The sequence below is a fragment of the Petaurus breviceps genome, unplaced genomic scaffold (genome assembly GCF_028583685.1).
Source record: "Petaurus breviceps papuanus isolate PSGF00001 unplaced genomic scaffold, PetGlider_PUasm1.0 64, whole genome shotgun sequence".
NCBI lineage: Eukaryota > Metazoa > Chordata > Mammalia > Diprotodontia > Petauridae > Petaurus > Petaurus breviceps.
In genome coordinates, this window is record NW_027186428.1 from 2,396,745 (window position 1) to 2,410,784 (window position 14,040).

Here is a 14,040-nt window from a genome sequence, read left to right on the forward strand (position 1 = left end):
GTATCAAAGCATCAGAAAATATCAGTTCTTTTCTCTACACTGATAGTCACTGTTATCTATAACCTGAACTATTGGAATATCTTTCTAACTTGTCTCCCTGACTCTAATACATCCTCCCCTCTGCTTGAAGGTGGTTTTTCTGAAACGTAGGTCTTACATATCACCTCCCTGACTGATGAGTTCAAGTGGCTCTCTGTTACCTCTAGGGTCAAATATAAAAGTCCTTTGTTCAGCATTGAAAGCTTTTTATAACCTGACCCCTTCCTACCTTCCCAAACTTCTTACACTTAACTCTTTATCATACACTATGATTAAGCCATACTGGTCTACTTACAGTTCCTTGAATAAGACACTTCCCATCTCCCCTCTCCATACCTGGCTATACCCCTTCACTTCTGCCTCCTAATTTCCCTGACTTCCTTCAAGATTTAGCTCAACTCCACCTTTGCCAGAGGCTTTTCCCCAATCCCCCTAGCTGCTAATGCCATCACCTCTCTTTACTTTTTATCTGCTTGTATATGCCTGGTTTCCACATGCCTGGTTATTTATATTTTGTTTCTCCTTTGCTCCTCAATAATGGGATCTGGATTTTGCTTTTCTTTATGGCCTCTCACTTAATAAATGCTTATTGACATCTTGTAACAAAAGGTGGTCATTTGCTTTCTTAAGTATTTTTTTTTGTTTATTGGAAACTCTTAAACCTAAGTGAAGGCAATTCATGTTGACTTTGGAAAATATTTAGCCTGCATTATAAATTTTTTTTACTAATTTGATGTGCTGAAAAATTAAGGTGAGAATATTATCCAAAATGTTGACTGTGTAGATTCCCGTGTATTTATGACTTTTATTTTAGAATTTATATATTTCTAATGCAAGGCTACCATACTGCATCTTTTTGCTAGTTTTTGTAAAAGTAGGAATATTCTATAACTAAGGGAAGTGATGCAGCAAGACCCTCATTCCCATAGAAAGTTAAATTTATTCTTTCTGAACACCTTTACATTCTGATGTTACCCCTCTTCCATATATCATAGTGTACAATAACTTCCATTTCTATTTTACTTTTACTTCAGAGTAGTTACTTTATAGGTCCTTGTTTTCTGTGGAGCAATTGAAATTTTACAACTTAACTAGTAATATTTTAACCAGAATAGTACCCCAAAAACTGAAATAAGAAGTGAGTTGTGAGCTTATAGAAATTTCAGGGTCTCATCCCTCCTGTTTGTTGTTATAATTTCTTTTCTCCATACCTCTTTTCTTCAGTACATTTTTCTCATAGCTATAAAATTAACATTCCTATTGCTGGTTTGATAATATTTCCCTTTCATTGGTTCCCTTTTTCAGTTAGAATAAAGTACACTTTATTTAGCGTTTAAGACCCTCCACAATGAGTCCAACCTACCTTTCCAGCTTCCTTGAAGCTTCCAGCATTATCCCGTACATATTTAGTCCATGTCCTCCATGTTCTGGCCATACTATCCACCTGTTAACTGAACTCTTAAAACTTTTTTTTTTAATCTATCCCCTCACACCTAGAATACACTCCTTTTTTATGCCTATTGAAATCCTTTATTTCCGTGTTTCACCAAGATGCCATGTATGCCATCAAAGGAGACTTTGCTGATCCCTATCCCTGCTCCCAGCAGAAAGTGCTCTCCCCATCAGGTTTTTCTTTTATCACTTCATATCAATTTTGCCTTTGCCCACATCACATTATGTCATACACAAAACTGACCTATTAAAGTGTAAGCTCATTGCATGCGGGGGCCTTGAGATTTTTATCTCTTGATACCACTGTAACACCCTCCCCCCCTAGTATCATCCTAGACTACCAGGTGAAACCTGGCACCAGGATAGGGAGGACCCTTTCCTACTACTCTGATTGCTTGCTTTGCTGTCAAGGTTTGAAGGAGAAGGAAGAAGCACTGATCCTATTCCTTCCTACGAGATGGAGGACCACCACGTCTTAATACCTGCCCTGCCTCTGTACCCTGCAGACACTTGACATTCATATCTGACCAACTAATGTAACCTAAGGAGCCTTGGGCTTTACTATTCACCCCACCTCCCTGTATTCTTAGGACTTTTAGGCCTTTCCTACTAGTCTACAGCTGAATTTTTGGATCTGTTGTCTCCCATACTTCTGAGTTCCTTGAGATCAAGGACCATCTCATTTTTTTCTTTTTTATATCTCCAGTACTTAGGACAGTGCTTGGCACATACTAAGTGCTTACTTAATGTTTTTTTACTTCTTGATTTTCTGTCCCTAAGTACTTAGTACAGGATCAGGCACATAGTAGGTGTTTACATGTTTGTTAAATTCAGTTATTTGTGAAGCTTATGAATTCTTGAGTACTGTTATTAAGGTATATATGTATATATAAGAGATGGTATTGGAGGATGGAAAGGGTTATATTCCTTTGAAATATAAAGAGAAAATAGCAAACTCATGTGAAGAAAATTTACAGGTAAGAGTCAGTATTTAAATATGATTTTTAGTGGTCTGCTAAATGCCAGATGAACTTGTTAGAATGTGTTAGGAGTAATCTGTATTTTTATGGTATCTCTGATTCCATTCTTTTTATTTGCTAAAGTGTGTGTGTATGTGTGTGTATGTACACACACAGAGTAAAGACCCAACTGGCATTTTTTCAAAGAATCGGTCACTGAAAACTTTAAAAAGCAAAAAAAAAATCTACTTAAAACCATGAACTTTAAGGTTTTCAACCTACCTATGCCTACACATACATTTACCCTCAACTTTGCTTTTGAATAATGCTGAAAAAAATGTATATGCCCAGTTTGTTAGTAAATTTTACTTCCTTTTCCTAATCTCCCCTCAGTTAAGTTATTTGAAGTAATTGAAACTGAAAAAACACTGTACTTAATCATGGAGTATGCAAGTGGAGGTAAGTACATTTTTTACTTTTTTATTTATGTGTTTTTTAATTTGTATTTTCTTCAGTTAGGAGAGTACATAATCCATAGATTGTAGACACATAGACATAGCTGTCTGTCTATTATGCTGATTTTTTTTTATAGATTTCCTTTAAAATTCCACATTAGCATATTTGAGGGCCATTTGATAAAATTCCCTTGGCATTTAAATTGTTATTTTGTGTTGCCAGCTTCTTGTTTCAGTTACATTATTAATTTTGTTAGTATGATCTGCAATAATCATTTATGTATTTTAAATATTACAGAGTTTCTTTTTAATACTGTGTACTCCTTAGAATGTCAGGGATCATGACAAATAGCGGAAATGTCTACTAGTTAACTGAAATGCAAGGTTATATGAATACAAACATTTGACTCAGATGCTTTGAATATGGATGTGAGCAAGAATTGTAGGATAAGAAGGCATGGGTGAATTTCAGTCTGTACCAAGGAAGGGAGTATTAACATCTAGAGTATCACAGAGCTATTGAAATATTGGGTTGAGTATATAGTAGTTGATTGCTGATTTTACTTTCTATAAAATTAGTTCCTTTTAACCAATTAAGTTTTCTGCTCTTGAACTTCATATAGAGTTCTAGTTAATTTATAATATATTTCACAAAACACTGAAAATTTTTTCTTTTATTAAAATCTTATTTATCATGAGTACATTTTAATAATCTCATAGTCATTCTACAGAACCAGTAGGCAGAAACAGTTTATAAACACTGTTTCTTTAATGAATTGTAAGTAAAAAGTACTCTGAACCCAGTGGGGGAAAGAAAGAGCCACTACATATACAAGTTCTTCTCTTTTGTCTTCTAAAACACTGAATATGTATATGCACAGGATGTTTTCTTTAATTACATATGAGATTTTTTTGAAGTGGCAAATGATGAAAATTGATTCATTTTTTAACCAAATCAATTAAATGCTTTTTTTTGCCACTGGATTATCTACTGTAATAGAAAACATCATCTTGTTATATAACCTTTACTTTCATAGATTTGTATATTTGGCCTTCTTATTAGGGTATATTTTAGTTAGATCAATAAAGGAGTTTTGAGAAGAATTCCTGTCCTTTAAAGATGAGGAAACTAAGGCCTTGGGAAGTGGTAATTTACCCCAGGTCATATAGCAAATTAATTGTAGATCCAGGACTAGTTCCAGATTGCCTTACATTTTATTCTCTTATATGCCACACTGCTACATCACTGTTACAGAATGACAGTCTCAGCATTGAAAGGAAAACTGGATGGGCCTAGGTGGGCTTAGAAAAATCTACCTAGTTCAGCCTATACCTAAACACGGATTTCCTATACATTGTACTCAATACCCATCCTTTGCTAGAAGGTCTTTAATGAGGAGGAACTCAGTACCTATTGGGGTAGTCCATCCTACATTAGAACTGAAGCAAAACAGTGTAGTAAATATAGCATTAGATTTGGAAACATGAAGTCTAGGTTTGAAGCTACCTCAGGCACTTTAGCTATGTGATCATGGGCCAGTCACTTAGTCTTCAGAGTTCATTCATTTATAAAATTAAGATAATAGTGCTTGCACTACTTAATTTATCTGGTTGTTGGGAAGAAAGCACTTTGCAAATCTTAAAAGGGCTATAGACATATGAACTACATCTAATTATTAGGACATTTTTTTTCTTTTTTTAAAAAATTTATTTATTTACTTTTAGTTTACAGCATTCAGTTCCATAATCCCTTGAGTTCCAAATTTTCTCTTCCTCCCTCTCTTCCCCTTTCCCCTCCCATGGTGGCATACAATCTTATATAGGTTCTACAAATACCTTTACATTAAATATTAGTCAAGTTGTAAAGAAGAATTATAACCAATGGAGTGAACAACTAAAAAGAAGGAACAAAGCAAAATAAAACACAAAAGAGAGAGCAAGTAGTTTGCTTCACAGAGATTTTTTTTTTTTTTTTACATCTAAACTACTGCCTCCCTACAGCATATGTGAAGATAGCTGGCATAGTCCCCTTAAATATTCTCTTCTTGGGACAGCTAGGTATTGCAGTGAGTAAGAGCGCTGGCCCCGGAGTCGGGAGGACCCGGGATCAGTTCTGGCCTCAGATACTTAACACCTACACACACACAAAAAAAACTGGCCGTGTAACCTTGGGCATGTTACTTAACCCCAATTGCTTAAAATATATATATATATTCTCTTCTTCAGGCTAACCATTTCTTATGCATCTACATTATTCTTTGTAGACAAGTCCTCTTTTTCCTTCTCATCAGAATTGTTTGTCTTAAAATTTTCATTTTTGAGAGAATCTTGTCTTTCTTAGACCTGATTTCAGTAAAATTTTATTCCATGAGATTTAACTCTTCTTTCTGTGAAATATTTTAAATATATCCTGTCAAATTCTAGGGTATTTGCTTAGGTTTCCTTTAGAATTTCCATTATTTCTACCCTACCTACCAGTTCCTCCTTATTGATGAGAATCAGTCCCAGATTTTAGAAATTCCCAACACTGGTTCTTCTTTACTTTTAAAAAATCAAATTTTCTTTAAAGAAAGAAAGTAAATTATCATTTGGTCTACTTTTGATAGAGTAAACTTTGACATTTCTGGATATTTTACATTCTCATCCCTGCAGTAATATGCCTTCATCATTCTTGTGATCTTTCCTCCAGTGCATTTATTTTTATTTTTTCATAGGATCATAGATTTAGAATCGGAAGCTACTTTCAGGGTCATTTAGTCCAACTCCTTCATTTTACAAATGAGGGAACTAAGGCCCAGAGAGACTGAGTGACTTGCCCAGGGTCACACAGGCATTAAGTGGCAGAGCTGAGATTTTAATTCAGATTCCATGATTTCCAAGTTCAGCAACCTTTCCACCGTACTACACTGCTTCTTTCTATCCAGATTGTCTGCAGCATATTGAGATGACAATACTACTTCCATTTCTCACTCTATTAATCTTTACCCAGATGTCATCCCTACCATGGTTCCTTGCTTTCCTGAATTTCTTTGCATGAGTATGTTACCTACCTCCTTCTCCTACCCCTCATCTCTCATTTACGTGTCCTCTTCTTTTTGATTCCATCTTTCCCTTTTTGATATAGTCAAATTTGCCTCTTTGTGTTAGAATCTCTGGTTCATTTTTTTTGTTATCCATACTTTGTTAATTTGTATGTAATTATAAGGGCTTAGACTTTTAATGACTCTTTCCTTGAATTTTGTCCTCTGTAAATTTCTGGTCAAGGGTTATCAGAACAACTTTAGTTCTACGCTGTTGCTTGTTTCTGAGATCTGTAGCTTGTGGCAAGGAGGAGAGAAACAGTAACACATAAACGTGTTACTTTGGGCAAGCTACCTTCTCTGGGTTTCCGTATCTGTTAATTATATTGAACTAGTTGACTTCTAAGGCCCATTATAACTCTAAAGCTATAAGCCTATGTTCCTACTTAGCTATTCTTTTGCCAGATCTCCCTTTCTCTTCCAAAGCTCTTGCTTCCGTTAAAGAGCATTTATTTAAAACTTCACCTATAACCATGAGAGCTTGTCCTGCCCAAGACTTCATAAAATTTATTAGTGCTTTTTATAATTTTCTTCTGGGTCATATTTTTGTCCATATAAATCACTGCAAGTCAGTAGTCATCAGGTTTAATAATTTTTAGACTGGGGCAGCTAGGTGGCACAGTGAATAGAGCACTGGCCCTGGAGTCAGGAGGACCTGAGTTCAAATCCAACCTCAGACACTTAACACAAAAACTAGCTGTGTGACCTTGGGCAAGTCACTTAACCTTAATTGCCCTGCCTTCCCCCCCCAAAAAAAGCAAATATATATATATATATATTTTTTTTTTATTATTATTATTTTTTTTTTTAGGAAGGATGTTTTCCATATCCTTGATAATGTATTTAATTTCATGCCTCTTAAAGCAGAGATATCTATTCCAGTTGACATTTTTGATGCCAGGCATGAATTCAAACAACTGTTCTGTGGCAGCTATAGTTTTGGCTTCTTGATAGCCCGTCACCACTCATTTGGTCCCAGTTAGTAGCAGCATATCCTTGGTCATGACTGCTATGAATTCTTTAGCGCTGGGAGAGATATTATTAGGTAACTTCTGTATAGCTTTTTTTTTTGCTTTTTGGAGGGGGGAAGGCAGGACAATTGGGGTTAAGTGACTTGCCCAAGGTCACATGACTAGTAAGTGTTAAGTGTCTGAGGCTGGATTTCAACTCAGGTCCTTCTGACTGCAGGGCTGGTGCTCTATTGACTGCACCGCATAGCCATCCCTGTACAGCTTATTTTTTACCTGCAAGAATATGAAGGCCAAAATAAAGAGTGCTTTTCCTCTTCAGCATTTCAGTGCTGAGCTAAATGTACTTTTTGTTGGTGATAAGGGTTGAATGCATAATTACTCTGTCTGCACTAACGACTATGCCCTCTAGACCACTGGACATTGCAACCTGCACTTCGGCTGCATCCTCAGGACCCCTGAATGTTGCTCATTGCCCTACCATTATGCTAGCTAAGGGCTTTTCCATCTTCCCTGCAGTTAAACTCTCATGTGGTGTTTTTCCCTATTAGAATGTTAGCTTCTTGAGAGTAAGGACTCTTGAATTTCTATTTGTATTCCCATTATTTAGCGTAGTGCTTGGTAAGTAATTACTAAATTAAAAAAAAATAATTTAATAATAAATATATTTTAAAACCTGATGCAATTGGCTCAGTTCCAAAATTGTAGCATATTGATTATATGTGACTTTATATGTGGTTTTAAGAAATTGCCCTTCTGAATTCCCCACAGTATTCTACAAGTGTCATTCCATTTTTATTTCATTGATATTCTAAGTCAAATCTACAAAACATTATAGATTGATCTAGATCTATAAATCTGTAAGACATTATGGATTGATTTATCTACTTGATACTAAAACAATCAAATTTTGTTTCAAATCATAAGCACACAATCACTTGTTTTGCCTCTACCATGTTTAAAAGAGCTCAGACACTTCAGAAATACTAATGTTTTATTGATCTACTATCTAAACTGTTGGTTTTTCTTTGTGTGTGATTATTTGTACATTTAAAGTATATGAATTGCTCTGAGTCAGCGAATCATAACTTTAAAACAATCATTGTACTTGTTCCCCCCAGATATTATTTATGCAAGTTACAACAATCAAGATAGTATACAGATTTTAAATTTAAAGAAAAATATCTGCATTATGAAATAGTTAATATTTAATGCTTTCATAATTCTTTTCTGATATGGACCTGGGGGTTCAAAGATAGTAGGAGATACATTGTTATGGTGATTTTGACAAATATTTTATCCTTTCTATCGTCTTTCAGACTATACTGAATTGGCTTTGAAATCTAAAGTTTCCCATTCTGTTATTTAATTATTCCAGTTTTTAATCATGTTTCTACTATGTGAATTAGATCATTGACAAGTCTTGGGCATTATGTACAAAAATGATTCTCCATCGATAAGGAATTGGTTAAATTGGGATATTCTGAAAGTGTCATCTTTTAGTGCCATGTTCTGTCACCACCACTTTAAGTACTACCTTATAACAAAGAAAAGTAATTGAACAAATTAACCAGCAAATTTGATAACTCATGCAACATTCTGCACGTATAAATTTTCTGCTTTCTACTGAGAGGAGAGACATGTGTTTCATCATCTGTTTTTAAAGACTGAGAGTTATCATTTCAATTAATTTGAGTTTATCTGACAGTTAATCTGTCTCTTAGTATTGCTCTTATGTTGCTGTAATGATCTGTCTTCAGTTATATTTTTGTAATCACTGTGGATGTTCTTTTCTTAGTTCTATTTTCTTTGTTCTGTATTACTTCATCTCTTCTCATAGCTCTGAATCTTATTTTCATTGCTTCTTCCAGAATAATAGTATTCCATTGTATTCATATATCACAATTTGTTCTTCCTTAAACTGTGGACACCCACATCATTTCCAGTTTTTTTATGCCACAAAAATGTTACTAATTTTATTTTTAGTAGACTTTGAGTGTTATAAAGAGGCTGCTTATAGTTACGCATTGCTTCATGAAGTAGGAGTAGCTGTGTTGCTGAAAAGTAGTATGCTAGTTGTCATTGACATTTTCCTGTTTGCTTATAAGTTTAATAGCATTCCATTTTCATTTAAACTTGATCTTCACTTAGTATTATTCCTAAACCTATATTTCCTAAGTATCTCACTACTTCCCCCAAATAATGGGGGGAAACAAACACCTAAATACCTCAGATGGACACTTTTTAAAGGAAAGTTGACATTTTTTTATGGTAGCAATGAATTTAAAAGATAGTAGGAGCCCATTGAGAGACTGGCTAAAGAAATTGTGGTACATGAATATTGGAATATTACTCCCCCAAAAGAAATGAATGTGAATATGAAGAATTCAGAAAAGTATCAAAAGACTTAAAGACTCTGATGCATAATGGAATGGAGAAAGCAAAAACTATATAGAATGACTTCAAAAATTTTAAGTGGAAAGCATACAAAAAAGAGACTCAATGCTGTGTAATGGTAATTGTAATGGCTAAGCTTAGTCCTGAAGAAAAATTCTCCCTCTTCCCTCTGTCCCCTTTTTTATTTTATGAAGAATATGTTCATTATTTCATATACTGTTAGTTGACTGGTTGATTGGTTTTGCTAAACTTTTTTTCATCTTTTTAAATCTTTCGCGAGAGATGGTTTACCAGGAAGAAGAGTAGGCAAGAACTATATTAGTAAGTGAAGGTGATAGAAAAACAAGATAAAAAGGAAAGTAAAGACAATGCCATGGGAAGGAAAGTAAGGAACACTGTAGAATCTTCTTTATAAACATGTCAACTTTTTAATAATTTCAGTTTTGATATAATAAAAAAAATGTAAACAGAATGTCTCACAAAATATTAATTCTGTTAATATGAGCAGCATAGTGGAAAAAGTGCAAGACTTAGAGTCAAGAGAATTTGAGTTTCAGTCCTGACTATAGCTAAGGGACCTCTGTCAAATCATTTCCTATATCTTAGTGTTAGTTTCCTCATCTCTTGAAAGGGAATAACAGCACCACCTGTATCACAAGAAGGTGATATTTTATGCTCACAGGTAAGGATCAAATTGAACAATGTAAAGAGCTTTACATACCTTAAAGAATATAAACGTTAACATTATTAAGATGTCAGGCTATATAATTTTAAGGAAATTTTTTTTAATTTGTTAGATTTTATTGATGAGAATTGAATGGTAGTCGTTAAGCTTAAAGCTAGCTATAGCTATAATTTTATCTTTTTTTTTTGTTAGACATACAGCAACATTTGAAGCATTGCTAGAGATAAAGCATTTATAATTCATGTTAAACTCTAGCTTCAGTAGACTTCTTTCTACTCACTTTTATTTTTCTCAATTATAGGTGAAGTGTTTGACTATTTGGTTGCACATGGAAGAATGAAGGAAAAAGAAGCCAGAGCTAAATTTAGACAGGTATGCATGAAGTTCACTTCTGTACTAAATTGGGAAGCTAATAAGCATTTATTTGTTTTTCTAACCATTTATGAGGTCTAGAACAGTGGTTTCCAGCCTTTTTAAATATGAACACTCTTTTTCAGTATCAAAATGTTACTCAGACTTGAAGGAAGTTGTATTATTAGTATTCATTGATTGACATAATACTACTAAAGACCAAAAACTACTAAGATTCTATAAACCTTTTAAGTGATTTTATATGTGTATTTTAAGTATCCCTATTAAAAACTATATAGGAGCAAGATATTATTTAATTTACAGAGAGTATATTTATTATTCAGTTGTTTTTTGCCTATTTTGTTCAGACTAAATAAGATCATAATGACAATTCTTGGTGTGCTTATGGATTTGTGAAACTAGCAATAACTTCACAGTATTCGAAAGATCCCTTCTCCAGTGATACTTAATGGTGGGAATGTTGCTCTGGGTTCTTGAAGGCTATGCCAGCAGAGTAAAAGCTCTATCAGGTCCTACCAAACTGGAGAGGCTTTAAGTATATTATCCCCTGGTGAATGGACTGTGTGTTTTCCATCTGAGAAACAGTATCACATTGGTAGAGGTTCCTCACCAGAAGTTTGGCCACCAGATTTTTTTTTTTTTTCTGAAACAAGAATGAGTGAAGACTGCCAGGTCATGAGGAGGGGTTTGCATTCTTCATCAGTTGAGGGGAATACTGTTGCCACCCACTTGAAGTGGGTAAAGCAGTTATTCAAACTTTCATTCTTTTCATACTTGTTAAAGTGGCATATTCATGAAAAACATTTTACCTTATAGGATCATGGAATTGCTGGAACTTTAGAATTCATCTAATCAGATTTCTTCAGCTTATGTTTATCTAATTAAAGAAAATAGAAGTTAAGCTGCTTGTAGAACAGGTTCTAGTTGATTTTGGTAATTGTATCTTTAATACCTGGCACATCATTGTAGGCACTGACTGACTTTTCTTTGATATCTTTGATTCTTCAATAAAAGTATGTTGAGAGGAAAGGTTATAGTATGAATGATTCCTAAATTTCATTCCTGTACTCACTCATTCATTAGCCATTATATAATAGTTTGCCATATCCTGGGATTCCATTTTCTCATTGTGTGACTGTTACCTGAATCCTTCTGCCTTATAGCTGAATATAGCTATATAGCTGAAGAAGCTATAAGGTTATAGTTGTCACAGGCAGATGTAGAAAGAAGGGATTGATCCTACAGAACTACTGAAGTCCCTTTTGGCTATAAGAACTGTTGAGACCAACCGGATCTGGCTGTGTATGTAGTTATAAAAATTTGCCTAAATGAACAGGGTTATAATTTGCAGCAGATATACTGCAAAGATATGCTCCCAGGAAAACTTAGTTTTACACTTGGCCTACACACTTTGGAAATGCACAAAACTTATCCGTTTGGGGTTAACCCTAACACCTGGACTTCTTTGTTGAGCCAAGTCATGAAGTTAAGCAAAATTATTCTTTAAAGTGCTACCTGGGTGAAATTTTACCATATAGTGTCATTTCATTTTTCCATTTGTGTGACAAGGTATAGAGTGTTAATGTAAAGCACACAAGTAATTAAGGACTCTCAGATTTGTTTTACTTTGATCCTCTATATCATATATACTGCCACTGTCTTTGCAAGAATTTTTATGCTGCTTTACCTAGTTCCAGGTAATTATGTCTTTGAGTTGTGCAATTGTTAGAAGGAGATGGAAAAGATGTAGATAGTCCATGATAAATTAGGGATTTTCAAACTCTGACCCACAGTTTTCTACAAGGGCTTCTCAGGGACTTCCTTTAAAGTAGGTGTAGTCATGGAAGACCTGTTTTATTTTACTCCTCACCCCTTACAACATTCCTGTGAATTAGATAAAATATCTCTTTTTTTATGAATAAGGAAACTTATCCATAAGACAAGTTTATTATTTGTCCAAGGCTACAAAACAAGTCATAGAGTTGGGACCAGAACCCATATGTTCTTACCTGTAGTATTGTCTTTTTTCTCTATGCAAGGCAGCTGAGTTGTAATAGAAACTGTTCTAAACTTGGATTTAAAAGATATCATCACTGTCATAATCATCATAACTAGCATTTATATAACACATCACATTTTTTTACAAATATTATCTCATTTGATCTTCAACACCCTTAGATGGTAGGTGCTATTAAAAATTCCCATTTTACAGATGAAAAAACTGAGGCAGGGGTTAAATGACTTTCCTATAGTTATGCAGCTAGTAAATATAATAGCTGGATTTTAACATAGGTCTTCCTGACTTCAAGTACAGTGCTCTACCTACTTTACCATCTTGACTCTGCCACCTTCTAAATGTGAGGCCAAGTAGTCACAACTTTTCTGTATTTCAGGTTCCTTAAATTGCTATATGATGCTAGTTGTTGATGGTGTATAATTGTTAGACTATAGTTGTAGGTAGACAGTCTTATTCCAATTTGCCAGGTACAAACCACATTTTTGCTTTCAGAAAGTCTTTCCTAGACCATTCCAGATATTAGTCCTTTATAATACGAAAATTAAATGTAAGGAACTGAGAAAAGGTAAGAATACAATATGGAAAACACTCATATTCAAATCTGGGCTCTATCACTGCCATTATGACTGGAATCATTTATCCTCTCTGTGCGCAGTTGTTAAGAGTAGACTAGATAAACTTGTAAGGTTGCTAGTAATTCTGATTCTGTTATCTTAGATATTTCATGAAGTGATGACTCTTTTCCTTTTCTTAGTCCTAAAGACTAGGCAGTCAAGATTTCTCAAACCATTTAGCTTCTCTCTCCCCCCTCCTCCCCATGCTTGGTAGATTATTTCATGGTCCAGCCTTTTTGTTACCTTTGGCCTATTTGAAATAAAAGGATAGGGAGGAATTCATTCACATATTTAGCATCTAATCTACTTTGTGCCAGGTTCTATGCTAGGTATTTGAGATACAGACAAAATAATCAAAAAATACAATGGTTTTTGTTTTTTTGTTTTTGCTTTTTAGAGGGCAGTTGGGGTTAAGTGACTTGCCCAAGGTCACATGGCTAGTTTTTGTGTTAAGTGTCTGGGACCGAATTTGAACTCGGGTCCTTCTGACCCCAGGGCTGGTGCTCTATTCACTGCACCACCTAGCCACTCCAAATACAACAGTTCTTACACTCAGGGAGCTTTATCTTCTTTTGAGGAAACAACACATACACATATATGAGAATACAAAAAATGAACAGAGGCAGTTAAAAATCTGCACCTAAATTCTTTTAACTCCCATTGTTTATGTTGGTTCTTTAATCTTATAGTAACCCCTTTCATTTTGGAGATGATGGGGGGTGTTTTGAGGAAGGGAAGGAGAATTTTGGTGTTACCACATTTAGTACTTCTTTCTTTGTTATTTCTCAAATAACATGATTTGTTTTGTCAGTGGCTAAAATATTTACCAACATATAATGATGAGAAATTATTCAGATCTTATGAGTATAAATGACATGCAATAGTTTAGAGGCCTTTGGGCATAGTATTAAGTTAGATGATCTGATCTTGAGGTAGTCAGGGATTTGCAGAGTTGGAACCAAGTTTAAAAAGATCCCAATAAACCAGAACAGTGGGCTGAAT

General features: G+C 34.6%; 1 protein-coding gene across 8 annotated transcripts in view; it reads left to right on the top strand.

Annotated features, from left to right (window-relative positions):
• The window catches only part of MARK3 (microtubule affinity regulating kinase 3), a 139,470-nt gene that overhangs the window by 72,786 nt on the left and 52,644 nt on the right, over window positions 1–14,040 (top strand). For 7 of the 8 annotated variants that reach the window (XR_011171496.1, XM_069103770.1, XM_069103766.1 and 4 more), the window contains 2 exons: window positions 2,844–2,909; window positions 10,337–10,407. Coding sequence is in view for 7 of the 8 variants with exons in the window: in XM_069103770.1 (XP_068959871.1) it covers window positions 2,844–2,909; window positions 10,337–10,407 (137 nt within the window). In the remaining variant the exon portion in view is untranslated. The remainder of the gene's footprint in view (window positions 1–2,843; window positions 2,910–10,336; window positions 10,408–14,040) is intronic. The other variant, XM_069103767.1, reaches the window with a different exon arrangement.